Genomic DNA, 17594 nt, shown 5'->3' on the forward strand with positions numbered 1-17594 from the left:
AATATGTCTAAAACAACTTTTTCCTTTTGCTTATAATGGAGTCCAGATCAACTTACTCTATTATTGTATTCCATCCCATCCTATCTCAGGGCTCGAAAGTGCGACCAATTTGATCGCACATGCGACCTAAATTCTCAATGGTGCGAGTTAAAAAAATGTCAGGTCACACTGGTGTGATCAGGAGTTCGAGGGAAAAAACCATGGTCCAGATGTACGTGTGTGTACCTTTAAAAATGCGTGTGCGCTCCAGTCAGACGACTGGCTGTCTTAAATAGAGAAATAAGTTCATTCCTTGATTTGGGTTGTTGACTCATTAATAAATAATTTCCCCCAAGGGTTTATTTTCATGCGCAAATAGCATTAAAATCAATAGAACATGAGGATTACGTCTTTCTTTGGTGAAAAAATAATTTAGGGTAATTTAAAGTAATGAAAGATGCAAGCTCATCACGCAAGTGCCATCAATTAATTATGACAGAATCTTCATTTTTGGGTGAACTATAAATGCGATGCGGTAAAAATATTTTGGTGCACCTAACTTTTGTGCTGGTGCACCTAAGAAAAAATGGCGCACCAGTGCAACCAGTACAAAAAGTTAGTGTAGAGCCCTGGTATCTCATTCCATTGCAATCACATCCCATCCCATCCGTCTTTAACAGTATAATTCAGAAGTAGCTCGGTGGATCTTTCTTTAGGAAACTATATGCAGTAAATGTTTATTTCTCATATATTACACCAGTAGACAACAATGCTGACAATCATGTTTTTGATTTGTGTATACAGACTGTGTACTGGATTATGAGCTTAAATCCAACTACCTCTCTGTAACTAGTCAGGGAAACCAATTAGTATGATGAGATTCTTAAAACGTCATCATGCATGTCATGGCCGAGTTGATGTGAAACTGCTACACTGAAATAAATCATTATCAGAATTTACTTCGCTGACAAACAAAACAGAAAGTACAAACCTTAACCATTGGCACAGGCTGTCCGATCTACAGATCCACAATCCAACCTAACCTAACCAGGGTGAGTTGACCGCATACGTCATCGAGGTTTAATATTTCAGGTTCTATTTCAAAAAAGCACCCATTACATTTCAAGGTAAAAATAAAACTACAACGATTGTATGTCTTAAAGGACAAGTTCGGTATTTTAGACTTAAAGCCCTGTTTTCAGATTGGTTATGGTCAAATAGAATGGTTTTGACTGAAATTTCGACATTTTCGGCTGCCCTGAGAATTTTCGCGTGTTTGTGTTTCAGCTCAGACCTCTACAATGGGTTTAATGGTGCACTGGAACAATCCTTCCTAAAATGCATTAAACTTTCGTTTACAAAGACGTGAAACTCACCGAGTGGTCAGGGGTGTTCACTGATATGCTCACACAAAAATCGCTGCAAAAGATGCTTTCCAACAGCTGTTTTAGCATTCGTTGTTAACTTGTGGACCTATTTTCCCAAACGCCTCACACCCGTACATTCTTCCGCTTAGAGCTTGAATAATAAACACTCCAGCCCAGGTGGTGGCGCTAATCCGCCTTTGCCAATTGCAAGAATAGAAACAAAGTTCCCGGCGCGGAGTAATACCGTACCTCACAGCACAACTAATACAAGTCAATGGAGTTGGTAAAACTACGATAAAACCTGTTGGAATGCGTCTTTTGGAGCGATTTTTGTGTGAGCATACCAGTGAACACCCCTGACCACTCGGTGAGTTTCACGTCTTTGTAAACGAAAGTTTAATGCATTTTAGGAAGGATTGTTCCAGTGCACCATTAAACCCATTTTAGAGGTCTGAGCTGAAACACAAACACGCGAAAATTCTCAGGGCAGCCGAAAATGTCGAAATTTCAGTCAAAACCATTCTATTTGACCATAAACAATCTGAAAACAGGGCTTTAAGTCTAAAATACCGAACTTGTCCTTTAAGAGAAATAAATCTTCATTTTATAATGTTTTAAAATGTGAGTACCCCGATGAGGTACGCGGTCGACAAATATGACTTCTGAAAGACAGACCCGAAATCCTGGCCTAGGATGGGTCCGGGGAAAATAGCACAAATGGTCATCCTACCCTAACCCAACAGCTTCACGAATCCAGATTAAGGGTTAAAATTCACATGCCTAACCTTATTATACCTTATTAGATGCGTGATGAAGTGAAACTAAAGGGTTAATAAACACAAACTAAAGCAGATGTTGTAGAACTTCTGGTGAACAATGATAGATTTCAAAAATTTTAAAAACAGATTAGTTCCCACTATTAATTAATTACATTATCTTAAAGGAGTGTAACTACTGTAGCATGTAAATAATGCACATAAATAATGTGAGCAGAGCACTCAACAATTCTATCTAATCAACAGGCACGTGAAACCTAGCTAGCAGTTTGCTCAAACAACAAAATCATCAGCTAACTTACTTTAAATTTGCAAGAACTATAGATTTATACAATAACAGGCTTAAATAAACCCAAAACATAAGTCCACTTACAGTTCCCATGGACAAGTTTTATCAACTGGCTATCCTCCAGACATGACAGACCACGTCTTTATCTCATTTCGTCCGAGCTATTTTCTGAGATGCACTTGACAGCCTTTTATTCAGCGAATTATTATTTTTTTGAACGACCTAGTTAAGGCGGTAGGGTTTCCCAGCTTAGGCGGGCCACCCAAACTGAAAAGTGCTGCAGGAAACCCTGCATGCCCCGCCCATATATGTACGCACGCATTAACCTAAAGAGCGAATCAAGCAATTTGGTTTAGATGGGTGATGAGGTGGGTTTATTACAAGTGACCCTGGACTATAAATGCACCAAAGATGTGTTAATAAACTTAGTGGGCCAAATCCAATATTCGAATATTGATGTGTAAACTCTAGAGAGAGTTACGCAATTCTAGTGTGCCCAATTAAAATACACTTGGCGAATAGATCATTGAAAAACAACATAATTTTCTCTTTATTTGGAGCGAGTGTTTATGCTACGTCCAACTCCCCAAGTGCCCTTCAAAAGGCACAAAAACGCTGTTTGGAATTCACCCAGAATTTTGAACAGCACAAGTTGAGTCCTGTATGCCCCCAGTGTTGTTTTGCCCACAGACTGAATTAACACATGCGCATGACATCACCGTTATCACAGATTGACGCTAGATTGAGACAACAAGGCATCATAATCAAAACTTGCACTTTAAAACCCATCTGGTCCTAAAAACGGCATCATCATGTAAACGAACAACCAAACCGCACAAAACTTTCCCATTTAATCGGGTAAATGGCCTCTCTTTGTTAACATTTATTTCACCAGTTCTGAGAGTACCAATCTGCCCGACGGTCCTTTGGCTACAGCTTGAGCACATGCAGGGCATATATTCAATAGACGCGGCAGCCAGTTTACTAGGATGCTGGGGGTTCATGGGGTATCTAATTCCAACAATCTGATCCACAAGTAGACACTTTTACATGCCTGCCAGCCCGATGTCCCTCGCCACTGTTAAACCGCAGAACAATCAAACACATTAAAGAGTTAATTAAGAGATCAGGGCCGGTGGACCATAATTCAATCCCATTCTCTCTACAGTGGTCACTGCCATGGGAAAACAAGACATATATGAGATTAATAAATGAACATTTTATAATAGCCCATGAAACAGAAAGACATCAGTCTGAGGCTGTTGCAGGGCTCCAGACTGCCACCAAAATTTGAGAGTGTGCCACTAAATTTTGCATCCAGTCGCACATGTGCAACCAGTAAATCTGACCTTTTTTTGTGATGTGACACTGAATTTAAAACAGCACATTGTACTTTCTGCATCTATCATCAAAGTATTTATTAGTAATACAGTGTATTACTTAGTAGAAATGTGAATATTTGGTTAGCCAGTTGATTTACGGTATGTGGACCTAAATTTTCTGGTTGCGCCCCTAAAAGTTTCAGTTGGGGGCCACTGTGCTCCTAGTGAAAAAAGTTAGTCTGGAGCCCTGTGATGCATGCAAGAGAGTATTTAGCTTTTAGTACCACTTCAGAGTGGGTGAAATTATAGGCGTGTTGTTATATTTGCGCAGATCTGACATTATATAAAAAGTGGGGGCGAGCATCGTTGGAATGCAAAAGCCCCCAAAAGTAAGCTGACCAGACCCATGGTACCATGGTACCGGTACCATGCAATGAAAAAGCACCAAAACATTCTTCAAAATATCTTCATCAGAACAAAGACAGAACAAAGACATTTATACAGGTTTGTAACAACATGAGAATGAGTAAATGAAAGAATTTTAATTTTTGGGTGAACTATCCCTTTAAGACACATTACTTATAGTCTTTATTGGTTATTCCTTTAAATTTTGAGTGATGAAGATTAACTTTAAAAAAAAAATTATAAATAGTTCTCTAATTTTGATCTCCACTGTACAATACAAACGTCAACGCAATGCAAACATCAACACAATACAAACATCTACACAATACAAAGATGTGTTCGAACTGAGGGAGGACTGGGGTGGTCCCGGACCCCCTACAAGCATTGAGGGACCCCATAGAGCACAAAAAATATAAACTGGGTGTCCAATATCATGCATACTTCTCTACAGTAAGTTACATAAAAATCTTTTTCAGACTGTACGTTTCATCTGTGGACACTTATCATGGAATATTTTGAGGACATCAGATCACCAAACAAAACAAAAAATCAGCTATTCACTATTAACAACCCTACTGAAAAATCCCGCTTAAGGTGGTAGTAGCTGGTTTAAATTGGTCCTCCCTGCCTGGCATAGCTGGTCAAACTAGTGGGTCAGCTGGTCTTCCAGCCTCACCAGCTAAATCCAGCTTAAAAAGTGACCAAAACACATCTAGACCAGCTTGCTACACCAGCAATACTAGCAAAAACCAAAGTGGGGGTCTAAAACCAGCTCATCAGCGTATGCTGGTCTTAGCTGGATTTTCAGGTAGGGAAGGCACAAGTTCATTTGATATCCATAAGTACCCAGATAGGACAGGTACGTCTGTAATATTTCTGCAGAAGATCTGGAGATCTGACTGAAATACACCTGCTGTGTAAAAACATCTGATATATAATTCCCATAGAAAATAATTCCCATGGTAAACCAGCACCAAACCAGCATGGGAATTATGCTGGTGGTCACCACCAGCAAACCAACACACAACATATGCTGTTTTTCAGCAGGGAATATTTTCAAAAAGCGGTTTTACGTTAAATCATAAATCATAAACAACTTACAAACATGCATGTGTGCTATCTGGGTAGTTAGTGACAGTGGTAAAAAGTGATGGAGATGCTCATCCGAATCAAATAACAAATCTTGCACTTACTCATTCACCTTTCCGATCTTCATAACGAGCACGTGTTAACAGCGCTTTGCACGCGCACGCACGTTTGAGAACTACGGAGGGTTGCCGTGTCTGTTTTTATTAAACAATTTCCGGGTTTTTTGCCTTTTATATATTTACTCCCTAGCTTATATTAATATGCGTTTTAAGAATTAACTTACCTTCTGTAATAGGCTACCCTCAAAATGTACATTTTGTCAATAGTTTGTCATCCTCATGTACTGTAGGCTACAGCAGTATTATGTATTACCACACAGCATTTAGTACAACAGTGCCATCTGTCGGTTGTACTACCACATTGAGCAGAGAAAATGCACAAAATTAGCTTTTCGTGACCAAATTTTATAACGTTTTTTGAATCCTGCCTGAAAAGTGAATTGTAACCTTATATATATATAAATAAGGTTATATATATATATATATATATATCCAGCTATATATATATATATATATATATATATATATATATATATATATATATATATATATATATATATATATATATATATATATATATATATATATATATATATATATATATATATATATATATATATATACTAATATTAATTATAATAAATATAAAATAATGCGCTGCTTTAACTCATTATGCAAGGCAGTTAATTCCCTACTGAAGACCAGCACAAGCTGGTGAGCTGGTTTTAGCTGGACTTCCAGCTTGGTTTTAGCTTGTATTTAGCTTGTATTGGTTTAGCAAGCTGGTCTAGCTGTGTTTTGGTCACTTTTTAAGCTGGTCTAGCTGTGTTTTGGTCACTTTTTAAGCTGGTCTAGCTGTGTTTTGGTCACTTTTTAAGCTGGTCTATCTGTGTTTTGGTCACTTTTAAAGCTGGTCTAGCTGGACTTAGCTGGTCAGGCTGGGAGGACCAGCTTAGCTACTACTACCTTAAACCAGCTACCAGCTTGGTCTTAGCTAGATTTTTCAGTAGGGCAATACTTTTAGCATTTTTGTATCTTTATTAAGTTGTGACTCTTCTGAACAATCTCAAAACTTTATATTACCACAGTTGTAAAGTTATTCAGCTCAGATATAAATATAAGCAAAATTAATGTAGGCCTGGTTTTACACGAGGCTTAGCTAAAACCAGGACGTCCTTTACTAGAAATTCTAGCTAAGACCAGCATAAGCTTGTAGCTGGTTTATGGTGGCAGTAGTTGGTTTAAGCTGGTCCTCCCAGACTGGCAAAGCTGGTCAAGTCCAGCTAGACCATCTTAAAAGTGAGCAAAACACAGCTTGTTACATCAGCAAAACTAAAACCAAGCTGGGAGACCAGCTAAAACCAGCTCACCAGCTTATGCTGGTCTTAGCAGGATTTTTCAGTAGGAAACTTGGTCAAATTAAAATGTTTAATAATAAACATGCCTTAGAAAAGATGTTACTGGTGTGTATCTTGCCACTGGCATATTTGAAGATCTGTTAGTGCGAGTTATTTTTAGTTGAGCATGTGTTTTAGTCTAGAACTAGCCTTAAGCCTTGTCTGTGAAACCATGTAATTATAAGATTATGCAGTGTAAAAGCTTTACAACTATGTAACATTTCCAATAAACTTTGAACTAAGCGTTTCCATCTGTCCAAAATAAATCATTAAAGTCCATGCTCAGTCATGTCCCAGTGCTACTAAATTCAGATACTGTAGTTCACCTATAATCTGGTATTGCAGCAACACTTACAATAACAATGTCTTGTTTTGGCTTAAAAGAAGAAGGGTGTGGTGTTTTATTTAGACCAATAGTTTTTTTATTATCTATTTAATAGATCCCAACTCTAAACACTTAACTTGTACAATGCATGTTTATTTTAATTATTGTGCAATACATTTTCATTTGCATGTTTATTTTAATTATTGTGCAGTACTTTTTCATTTTCCAATTTACATTTTCTGTAAACATTTTGTCATAAGCAGTATAGCTGTTTGGTCACTTTATTGGAGCACAGCTGTGGACATTAATAAACTTTTCTCAAATCTCAAAATTCCTTTTTCATGCAACTAGCAAGACTTTTCGATTATGTCATCTTCAAATATACTTTATGGAGAAATAAAAGGGTGTGGTCATAAAGAAAGGTAATTGCCAAGAAATCCACAGTTCCTGGTTTATTTGAGCTCATTCAGCGTCATCAGTCAAGTAACCTACTTATACAGGTAAGCACATTTAAATAGACAAATGGAAAGTTGTTTGTGTTGTTTTATTGTTACAAGGTGTTTACAGCTACATGTTTCAGGGCAATAGTGATGAAATAGATGACACATTATTCTGATTTAAATAGCCATAGTTTATTTAATAGCCACTTCTTTTGTCTGTCACGCATTCATGCTGAATAATTGTCATGGTTAGGATGTTTTAGAGGATATGGGCGGAAACATAACAAAACTTGTTTTGTTGAGGGGAGGTGGGTAGGATAAAATCGACTAAATATAGAATTATGTTTATGGAAGACTTGATTTTATTGAGTGCGTAAAGAGATGTAATTTCCTTGACAATACAGATCCAGTCTGACAACATTTTCTCAACAGCATGTTCAGGCATAACAGAGAAATTTTGCCAAAGGTGTTACTGTATGCATTCATCTGTATTATCAAAGAACATTTGTGACCCTGCTTGAAAAAACCCAACTTAAGTGGTTTACTGTTTTCTATAAAATTAATCATCCATGTAATGTAAAGAACATTCCGTGGAAATATAACCTTGATATCTTTAATATTGTCTGAGTAAGATCATATCAAAGATTGAAATCAGTGAGTGAAATAAAATTTTGATGCTTCTAATCTCATAATTAGATTATAAGACTGGTCTGGATTTCACATCAGTGTCACATATGTAAGAGTTAAAAAAAAACTCACAAAATTAATAATAAACTATAATATAATATAGTTGGAGCTGTCAATAGATTAATCACGATTAATTGTATACAAAATACATTTTTGTTTTTGCATAATATCAGTTTGCATTTAATTATTAATTAAATGATACAAAATAATAATTTAGTAAATATAAACACACACACACACACACACATGTATGTATTTAATATTTGTAAATGGTGTCTATCTATCTACCCAGGTGAAAAAGTAGTACACTTCCATAGTGTACTTAAGTGCTTTATTTTCACACACTAATTTTGTCCTTAATATACTAAACATTCATCTTTGGTACTTCTTAAGATGTTTTTAAGATTAAGTGTAGGCGTACTTCACTGTGCTATTTGAGACACCATAAATATGAACCAAAATGTGCTAAAAATGTATTTAAAAATGTATTTAGGTACCACGTGTAGTAAACTTGAACCCATCTTTGTATGAAAGTTCAAGTTTAATAGAAGTGTAAACTAAATACATTTTTAATACAGAGATAGTATGTTAAAAGTGCCTTTTAGTTCATATTCATGGTTTCTCAAAATAGCACAGTGAAGTACACTTAGATAATCTTAAAATAATCTTAAGAACAGTACTTAAGATACATTTTTAGTATACTAAGTACAAAATTAGTGTCCGAAAATAAAGCACTTTAAGTACACTATGGAAGTGTACTACTTTTTCACCTGGGTATCTGTCTATCTATACTGAAAAAAGAGATATTTTGATATATTTAATATTATATATAAATAAATAAATAAGAATATACATAAATACTATTCTTCTTAAAGAGTAACTAAACCCTAATCCAACTTTTTTTAGTTACTGATCTGTAAGAATGATGGTTTATTAGTGCTGTTCATTGATTTTAGTAAGTTTTTTAACATTTGGATATAAAGTGTTTCAAAACTACAATATATGGTGTAAAAACGAGTGAGTGCTGCCCTCTTCAGGTTGAACGGTGGCTACTGCAGTTGAATTTTCCTATTGGATGTTGGGTCCAAAAAATGACTCGTGACGTAAGCAGGTTCAAGATCACCACGCCCTTGTTACGATCTCACCACACACTTGGTACGAGCTAGTTCGTCCCCTCTATCTCTGTTGGGATCTGCCCACTTTTCTTGCATTTTTCAAATATTGCCAGTGGGTGGAGTCAGGCTTTGACCAGGGGTTTAGTTACGCTTTAAATGTATACATTTAATGTATACAAATTTGTATTTATATATACATAATAATGACACAATACACACACATTTATTATGCAAGCACAAACTTTTATTTTGTATGCGATGTAATGGAACGTAATGAAAAATTGAAAGTTGGAGATGTACTTACAGAGTTAATTAAATAAAAGAAGTTTGAAGATATTATGCACTGTCAGAAAAAAAGATTTGTCAAAAATGGTCCCTAGCTGACTGGGGTGTTATCCTTTCAAAAAGTACACTTTTGAACCTAAAGTTATCTGTACCTAAAAGGTACATATGTATCAGGCCCTTTTAAAAGGTTTTCATGTTGATCTTTCCCTCTTCTAACAGAACCACTAGATGGCGTACTCCACACAAACACTGGCTAAAGGCTGCTTTGGAAAAATATATAAAGAGAAGTTTGGAGACGCATGGGCTGCTATAAAGAGAGTCCCTGTAGAATACATCAGCAGACACGACCTGGAAAGAGAATGCCAAGTATATCAGTATGTATATATTTGTAAAACATCTTTACTGGTGTTGCTTACGGAACTCATAAAAAGTACAATGACAACCAAAATTTATGATATCATCATATCACCAGTAATGTTCGGCATCCCAATGTGGTGAAGCTTCTTGGTGACCCTTGGATGAAAGATTATATGTGGTACATTCCTTTGGAATTTATTTTTGGAGAAGATCTTGAGACAACCATCTTTAAAGCACAAATCTCCAAAATACAGGTAATTCTGTCTCACACCGCCCATAACTCATGCAAAAAAGAAAAATCAAATTTTGAAATTACATAAAATAAAAAATATGATGTTAAATATTACTTATTTTTATAGGCTATACTTCTAACGTATCTTCTTGTGCACTATACAAAATAAGCATTTTTTTTTTACTTTTTTTCTATTTTTTGTGTATCTTTAGTTGACTCCAGCAGTAAAAGCCACGATCATTATTGGTATGTGTGATGGTTTGCTTCATCTGCACAATAAAGACGTCGTCCACCAAGACCTTAAACCTGATAACATCATGGTGAGTATGCTATGCCGGTGAGAAAAATTTTATAAAAAAATGAGACAATTTTGACATACAATTAATGTACAGTAAATTATTGCATAGCTTGGATATCGAAGTTTATAATGAAATGAGATTGTTATGTAAATGAGACATCAATGAAAAACTACAGAGCCCCTAAGATGACATTGGAGTAAAAAATCTAAAGTTTAGTTTCATGTGAAACTTTTATGTGCTCACGCAAAACCTTCATGTGCAGATTTTTTTTTTTAAAGTTACGTTACGTGAGCACGTGAAACTAAACACGAAAGTTTCATGTGCGCATGTTAAACTAAGCTTTATTTAATTTTTGCCCCATGTCCCCTTAGGGGCTTCGTAAATTGACATAATGGATTTTTTTCTCTTGGTTCATCATGACAACTTACCAAGCCCCTAAAATGACATTGGAGTAAAAATTCTAAACTAAAAAAGTTTAGTTTCATGTGAAACTTTCGCGTGCTCACGTAAAACTTTCGTGTGCTCACTTGAAACTTTCATGTGCTCATGCAAAACCTTCATTTGCAGAATTTTTTTTAAAGTTTAGTTTTGCGTGCTCATGTGAAACTTTCTCGTGCGCAAGTGAAACTTTCGCTTTCACGTGCACATGCGATACTTTCACGTGTGCGCGCGAAACTAAACTTTATTTAATTTTTGCTCCATGTCCCCTTAGGGGCTCCGTAATAACTTCCTGCTTTTACTCTATTTTAGATCGAGCATCAAACCTGTCGTGCTGTGATCATTGACTTGGGGTTGGCAAAGTTTCTCAAAAACGGACTCAGCTCTGCACAAAATATGGGCAATGAAGCGTACTCAGCTCCCGAGATCCTGCAGAGAGGTGGAATTCGTGACAAGCGATCAGATGTTTGGGCGATGGGTAAAATCATAGCTGAACTCTGTGCCAGGATCAGGTTAATGACTCAATATGTGTCTGCCAGCAAAATTCTGGAAATTCTTAAAGATCAACCATACTGTACGGCAGTTTGCAGGATGGTGGACACCAATCCAGTTTCTAGAGTTACTATGGCTGGAGTCATCTCAGAAATACGAAGAGCTGGATCAGTAGCACAAATGAACGTCAGGCCAAGTGACGTCACTATGGCACAGGGAAATGAAATGAGGGGAAATCAAAGGCGGGCTCAGCAAGTAGCTTCGCCACCTAAGATGGAGATAAAGAAACCTCCTGTAAATCAGATATATTATCACCAGGATCCACCTCAACAGAGGGAAATGGGAAAGGGAGCAGTCGTCCCATTAAAAGGACCGGGTGCGAACAATCCGATGTCCCTAATGTCATTTCCTTGCCCCCTACCAGAGACTGGAAAAGTGATTCAAGAACGCTATAATGAGGAGAAAGGAGCTATGGAATATAAAGAGATCGTCACAAAGGGAGGGAAAATCATTAAATATGAAAAAGTGCAAATAATGAAAGATTCCTAAGAAAGTAAGATTTTTGTCCTGGGAACCGGGTGCATTTTTAATGTCTGTGTATCTCTATAAGGTTTGAAAAAGTCAGAATTGGAGATCATCTTTTGTTGTCTCATCATAAATTTTCTTTTATTGTAAGGTATAGCCATCATTTTACAGTGTGGCTTAACTATAGATCCGATACTGCTATGAGTAACTCACTTTTAGTCTAAATAAACGTATGTAACCCTAGTTCCCTGAGAAGGGAACAAGACGCAGCATCACCATAGCAGCTCAAGTTCCACGAAGGGGAACGTCTCAGGTTATGTATTTAACCCTTGTTCCCTCAGAAGGGAACGAGACGCTGCGTCGCCATAGCATAGCGTTGCTATGGCAAAGCATTGCTATGGCAAAGCATTGTTACACTCAAAAAAATGAAATGTTGGGTTTAATTCAAAATATTATGTCAACAGGTTCCACACAATTTGATTAAGTAATCTCAACAAACAATAATTTAGTTCATTTTACAAAAGAAGTTTGTTAAGTAAACGTAACAAACCTTAGTAGAGTCAACAAATAAAAATTGAGTTAACTGTACATGAAATTTTTTATTAATGATGACACAAAAATTTAATTATGCCATTTTATAAACTCCTACCCTTTTAATTAGAATTTAAGTCCACTTCTTTATATTATTACAGTTTTTCAAACATATCACAAATTTGAAATGCAATGTAACATTCCAAACCGTTTGTTTATTTGTTTTGTTCTAAAATATAGAACAAGTTAATTGACTCATATTTAATTTGGCCACTTATTACTCACATTCTTATCTAATGGTGCTACACTTCTGCAAGAGGGTGCCAGAACAACAATTACCCATAATACACTGCAAAATCCTCAGCCATTGAGATACAAGTCTGTATTGATTTTATTAATCTGTTACGTTTATGCAACAATGTTATGTTGGCTGAACAAATAATTTTTACGTAAAGCTGACAAGACACACTTTTTTGTTGAATGAACTAGATTAAATGAAGTTCACATTGTTAAACTGATTTTTTTAAGTTAAATTAAGTAAAATTGCCAAACGTGAATTTTTTTTCATGGTGAAGCGTTGCTATGGCGACTCAGCTCAAGTTCCTCGAAAGGGAACTTAATTATATAGGATAATTTGGTTACATGTCATTTGAGATGTGTCAACAATGATTACAAGGTGTTTGGTTTCATTTATTTATTAATTGTATTAATTTTTTTTTTTTGGGGGGGCTGTGGTTTGAAGTAAATTTTGCCTTGGTATAGCCTAGACGTCTGGGCTCTGTTTGTAATGCAACATTTTTTGCTGGGGTGTTTAGTGTATGTACACTATTATTGTAAATTACCATTTGTACTTAAAAACGGGTATAAGTATTGTAGGACAAATTTTGTGCTTGTTCTTGCACACTACACTGAAAAAAATGATTAATTGAATTTAATAAAAAAATTTAAGGTAAGTGGTTGCAATCAAATTATTTAAGCTACATTTAAACAAAAAAGATTAGTAACGTAAAATAAAATATAAAACTTTTGTTTAAATGTAGCTTAAATAAATTGATTGCAACCACTTACCTTAAAAAATTTATTAAATTCAATGAATCATTTTTTTTCAGTGTTTCTATGCCTTAGTAGATTTAATAAAATAAAATGAGTAAACTGTATAAACTGTAAAAATTTGTAATTCTTGTTTTTTTTAAATCAAAATATGAGTTAAAAAAACATAAATATTTGAATAATTTGAGTAATCGTAAATGAACACATTATTAAAGGAACAGTATGTAGGATTGTGGCCAAAACTGGTATTGCAATCACAAAACGTGTGGCTAAAACTGGTACTGCAATCACACAGCTGGTGGCCAATATACCAAACGACAACATAAACATCAGTTGAGGGCTGCAACTCCACTTTTTAAATGACAATATCCTGTCCGGACCGCTGTTGTGAGTGATATAAGTATTTGAAATGAAAATTATTTCTTAATGTCTAGTGACATTTCAGGGCTATTTAATGATTAATTGATATAAATTTCTTACATACTGTTCCTTTAAGTAAATTCAGCTTCATTTTATCATGTATGATCCACTTAAATTTGTAAGAAGGAAATTAACTTAATAATTTTGTGTTGAATCTACATGAATGATTTTAGTAAACATAACTAACTAGGTCTGATCTAACTGATCTTACGGAAAGTCGTGTTATATTCACAAAAAAAAAAAAAATTTGTTTGTGTCCATGGCACGAAATGTAGTTTTTTTCGTGCCTTGTACATGAATGTCTTTTTCGTGTCAGTCACACAAATGTCTATAAATAGTTTTTTTATGTCTGTTGCATGACTTTCTTTTTCGTTTCATTTTATGATGAAGCATGCTTTGCATGGGACTGCATTTGAAGAGTAAAATTTGAATTCATATGCTATTTTATGTGTTTTTAACTAAAAAGAAAGACTTGTTGGTGTTTAATGTTCATTTATCTTTCGAGATTTAGAAGAGTTTTCCATTTCTTCTTGGAGTTTTGTAGTGTTCAGAAGACAGGTGCTTGTGCAGACTGCATACTGAAGTATGTTACGCTTTACAGCTGCCCAAAATGAAACTGTGTGGGCGCGTTGATTGAATAAATGTTTCGTGCCCTCATCCCATGGAATGATGAAGTATAAATCAATGTTTATGGAAACAACAACAAACCATAAAAAAATTATCTGTTCCAAGAAAAGTAGGTTAAACTAACTGAGTAATACTAGTACTATTAGTTAACTCAACTTGATTTTGTTGTGTTTGTATTAAGTAATGTTACAGTGTTTATTATACTGCAGGTTGACACAAAACATTCAATGCAGCCACGTGCCTTACTTTTTATAAGTTAGATTTATGTATTACATTTTACAGTGTAAGATACTGTATATTTGCAAAAACTCCTTAAATGTCCTAATATAGGCTAACTAATGCCTAGACATATCTAAACTGTCTGGGAACTGCCCCTCAGCTGATATTTTAAAGATGTTATCTAGACCACAATATGCATTTACTGCAACACTTCATTCTGAGATGACAAAGATTTTTAATTATATGTTGCTGTAATGTAATGTTGTAATTTTGTAACGCCATCTTAATTAAACATTACAGTGTTTCACAAAAATAAATGTTCCAATAAAACAGTTAGTAATGCATGTAAAGCATGTTATTTTAAAATAATTACTATATGGGAACAAAACACAATAACTGACACAAAAACCTTTTAAGAAGACAATCACTTGTAATGGTTTTAGAGGACATTCTGGAACCAAAAAAAACTTCCCACGGAAAACTTTACTATACCCGTGCATCTTCCCTGATGTTTCTAAATATTTTAACAACGCAAAATTCTAGCTTGGAGAAACACAATTGCACGTCTACACAATTAATACCAACAGAACTTTAATCAGCTGATAATCACACAACTTCTGACGGTTTACATAAGATATGTCACGGTGGGCATAACAAATGAGTTTATCTGTACTTGGGTGATGGAGGGCTATTTTCATAAAGTAGTATTTCAAAACGTTTTGATGAATTATCTTCGCTTGCCAAGAATGAAAAGTATCCAAGTATCATTAAACTCTGCAGTTATTCTGTAGGTCCCTGCAGGGCAGAGGATTTGGAGAATGTGATGAATGACGTTCTGCAGTTCTGTGGAAGTTGATGGAGAATTGAAGGCAGGGCATAACAATAACAAAAATAAAATGTGTACAACAAAAGAGCATGAACGGTTTCAATTAACGACACAATAATAGGCACAAAGAGCGATGAACTCAATAAACCTATTCCTAGAAGAAACATGTTTGAGCTGTATCAATTGAAAATAACTTGAATTGACAAATCTTAAAATATGCCAGTGCCATTGACTTCTCTTAGGATATACACCAGTAACATCCTTTTCTATGGCATGTTTATAAAAGATGGTTAAACATCCAAGACCTAGTCCAGGCATTAGCTGTAAAACAAGGCCTTAGTCAACTAAACATAATGTAGTCTGTTTAGTCAGTAAAACCATTATTAAAGGCCGTTGCGTGACTTCCATTACTCGGAAGCCACAGTTGACTTTACTTCCGTGCTATGAGGTATTTCCGAGTAAAACAGAGGCTGTGTAAAGTTATATTTTCACTTTATACACCTTTTGATTGCATTTCTAGCAGGAAATTGATATTGCAATTTTCAAATATTGGATTAGTTATCACAAAGGCGATCTTTGTTTCGGATTCCATTACGCTGCCTTTGAAGACTGTCCGAATGTGTTTCCCGGAGTTGCCTTCATGCGCTGAAGTCATTGCCTCGATCATGAGGCAGTGAGGCAACAAGTCAGCTATCCTGGGTTTCGGAGGCCGTGGTTTGTGTTTTCCACTGTGCTTTGATTGGAAATTGAAAAATATGTGTTTTATTCAGAAATAAAACTGGTACTTTTTGTACCACCATGGAGAGTGTTTTCGTTGTCACTTGGGATTGGGGTTAGATTTGGGGTTCGGGTTAGTTATGGATTGGTTTCTACATGTCTTTCTTCCGCTTTAAAAAAATTTCTCGCCTGGAGTTGGGGTTAGGATGTCTAAAAATGTAACAGAAAGTGATTCTAACCCCAACCCCAAGCGACAATGAGAAGAAAATAGGAAAAAAAACTATAAGGAAACAATACATAAAATGCCACGATAAAGAAAGTCATGTCACGGACACAAAAAACTCTTTATAGAAGTTCGTGTGACTGACACGTAAAAACATTTGTGCTCAAAATACGAAAAAAGCTAAATTTCGTGCCATGGACACAATAAATTTATAAAAAATTGTGACCATAACATGACTTTCCATGACAGAATTTAAGAACTTTCAAATCTGATGTCTCACATTTTTCTGTCAATCAGCAACTCTTTTATTTGCTTGTCTCATCTCCAGGTTATTCTGTGGAATGGGTGCAGTTCCTGGTTTATTTAAGCACATTTAGCATATATCAGTCATACAACCTACTAATAAAGGTGACAACTTGACTGCCATCAGAATGTTGGTGGATGTTCTTATAGCCTACATCAGGCATTAGATCAGGCAAAGACAGTGGTAAGTAAAAATAAAATTTTAAATTATTATTTTTATAATTAAAAATTATTTTTGTCAGAATTTTTGGTAAAATAAACCTACTATAAAAACGATAGATCATTAATTTATTTGTAGTGGGCAAACTTCACAGTTTTGTCACTTATGTCATCATAAAGGAAAGACATAGGATACCTCAAGGATCAAATGTTACAGTAAATAGTTGGTCTCATCACTTTTCTGATCACTGACATCAACCTTTAAAAAATCCTTACGGATAGATTAATGAAACATCTGTAATGTCTTATGAGCCGTATTTTTTGGGTTGTGGCTAGAAGCAAACCCTGAAACCTTGTGACCTTGAAACCTTGTTTTAATCTTACTTCCAAACCCAACATTTTACGGGATTTAGGCCATAGCTGTAGCCCATCTAGCCAAAACCACTGTTGGTTTGTTAGTTGGTTGCAACATGATCTCACAAAGTTCCATGGTATAGTCACAGAATATTTTGCTCATTTATCCGTGCCATTGCACGGATCTCCACATTTCCCAAACCCACGCAAAAATGGTAAATGTACTGCATTTATATAGCGCTTTTACAGACCAATGGCCGTCCAAAGCGCTTTACAAGTTTTGCCTC

At 35.4% G+C, this 17594-nt stretch overlaps 1 protein-coding gene across 2 annotated transcripts; it reads left to right on the top strand.

Annotated features, from left to right (window-relative positions):
* The first annotated feature begins 7441 nt into the window (after window positions 1-7441).
* LOC135717728 (serine/threonine-protein kinase Nek8) lies at window positions 7442-13256 on the top strand. Of its 2 annotated transcripts, none has more exons than XM_065239910.1 (5): window positions 7442-7508; window positions 9755-9909; window positions 10008-10146; window positions 10337-10444; window positions 11174-13256. In XM_065239910.1, exons 2-5 carry the CDS (start codon window positions 9764-9766, stop codon window positions 11900-11902), a joined length of 1122 nt encoding a protein of 373 aa, XP_065095982.1. In that variant the 5' UTR covers window positions 7442-7508; window positions 9755-9763; the 3' UTR covers window positions 11903-13256. The 2 variants fall into 2 exon arrangements, with proteins under 2 accessions (XP_065095982.1, XP_065095981.1); XM_065239909.1 differs by having other exon boundaries at window positions 7464-7508; window positions 9764-9909.
* The last annotated feature ends 4338 nt before the right edge of the window (window positions 13257-17594 follow it).

The sequence above is a fragment of the Paramisgurnus dabryanus genome, chromosome 13 (genome assembly GCF_030506205.2).
Source record: "Paramisgurnus dabryanus chromosome 13, PD_genome_1.1, whole genome shotgun sequence".
Lineage (NCBI taxonomy): Eukaryota > Metazoa > Chordata > Actinopteri > Cypriniformes > Cobitidae > Paramisgurnus > Paramisgurnus dabryanus.

What these genes read in the sequence shown, in the direction of transcription:
- LOC135717728 (XM_065239910.1), top strand. Translation starts at nt 9,764, where the DNA reads ATGGCGTACTCCACACAAACACTGGCTAAAGGCTGCTTTGGAAAAATA. An exon ending in AGAGAATGCCAAGTATATCA is followed by an intron (nt 9,910 to 10,007) that starts GTATGTATATAT and finishes TCATATCACCAG; the next exon opens with TAATGTTCGGCATCCCAATG. An exon ending in TTAAACCTGATAACATCATG is followed by an intron (nt 10,445 to 11,173) that starts GTGAGTATGCTA and finishes ACTCTATTTTAG; the next exon opens with ATCGAGCATCAAACCTGTCG.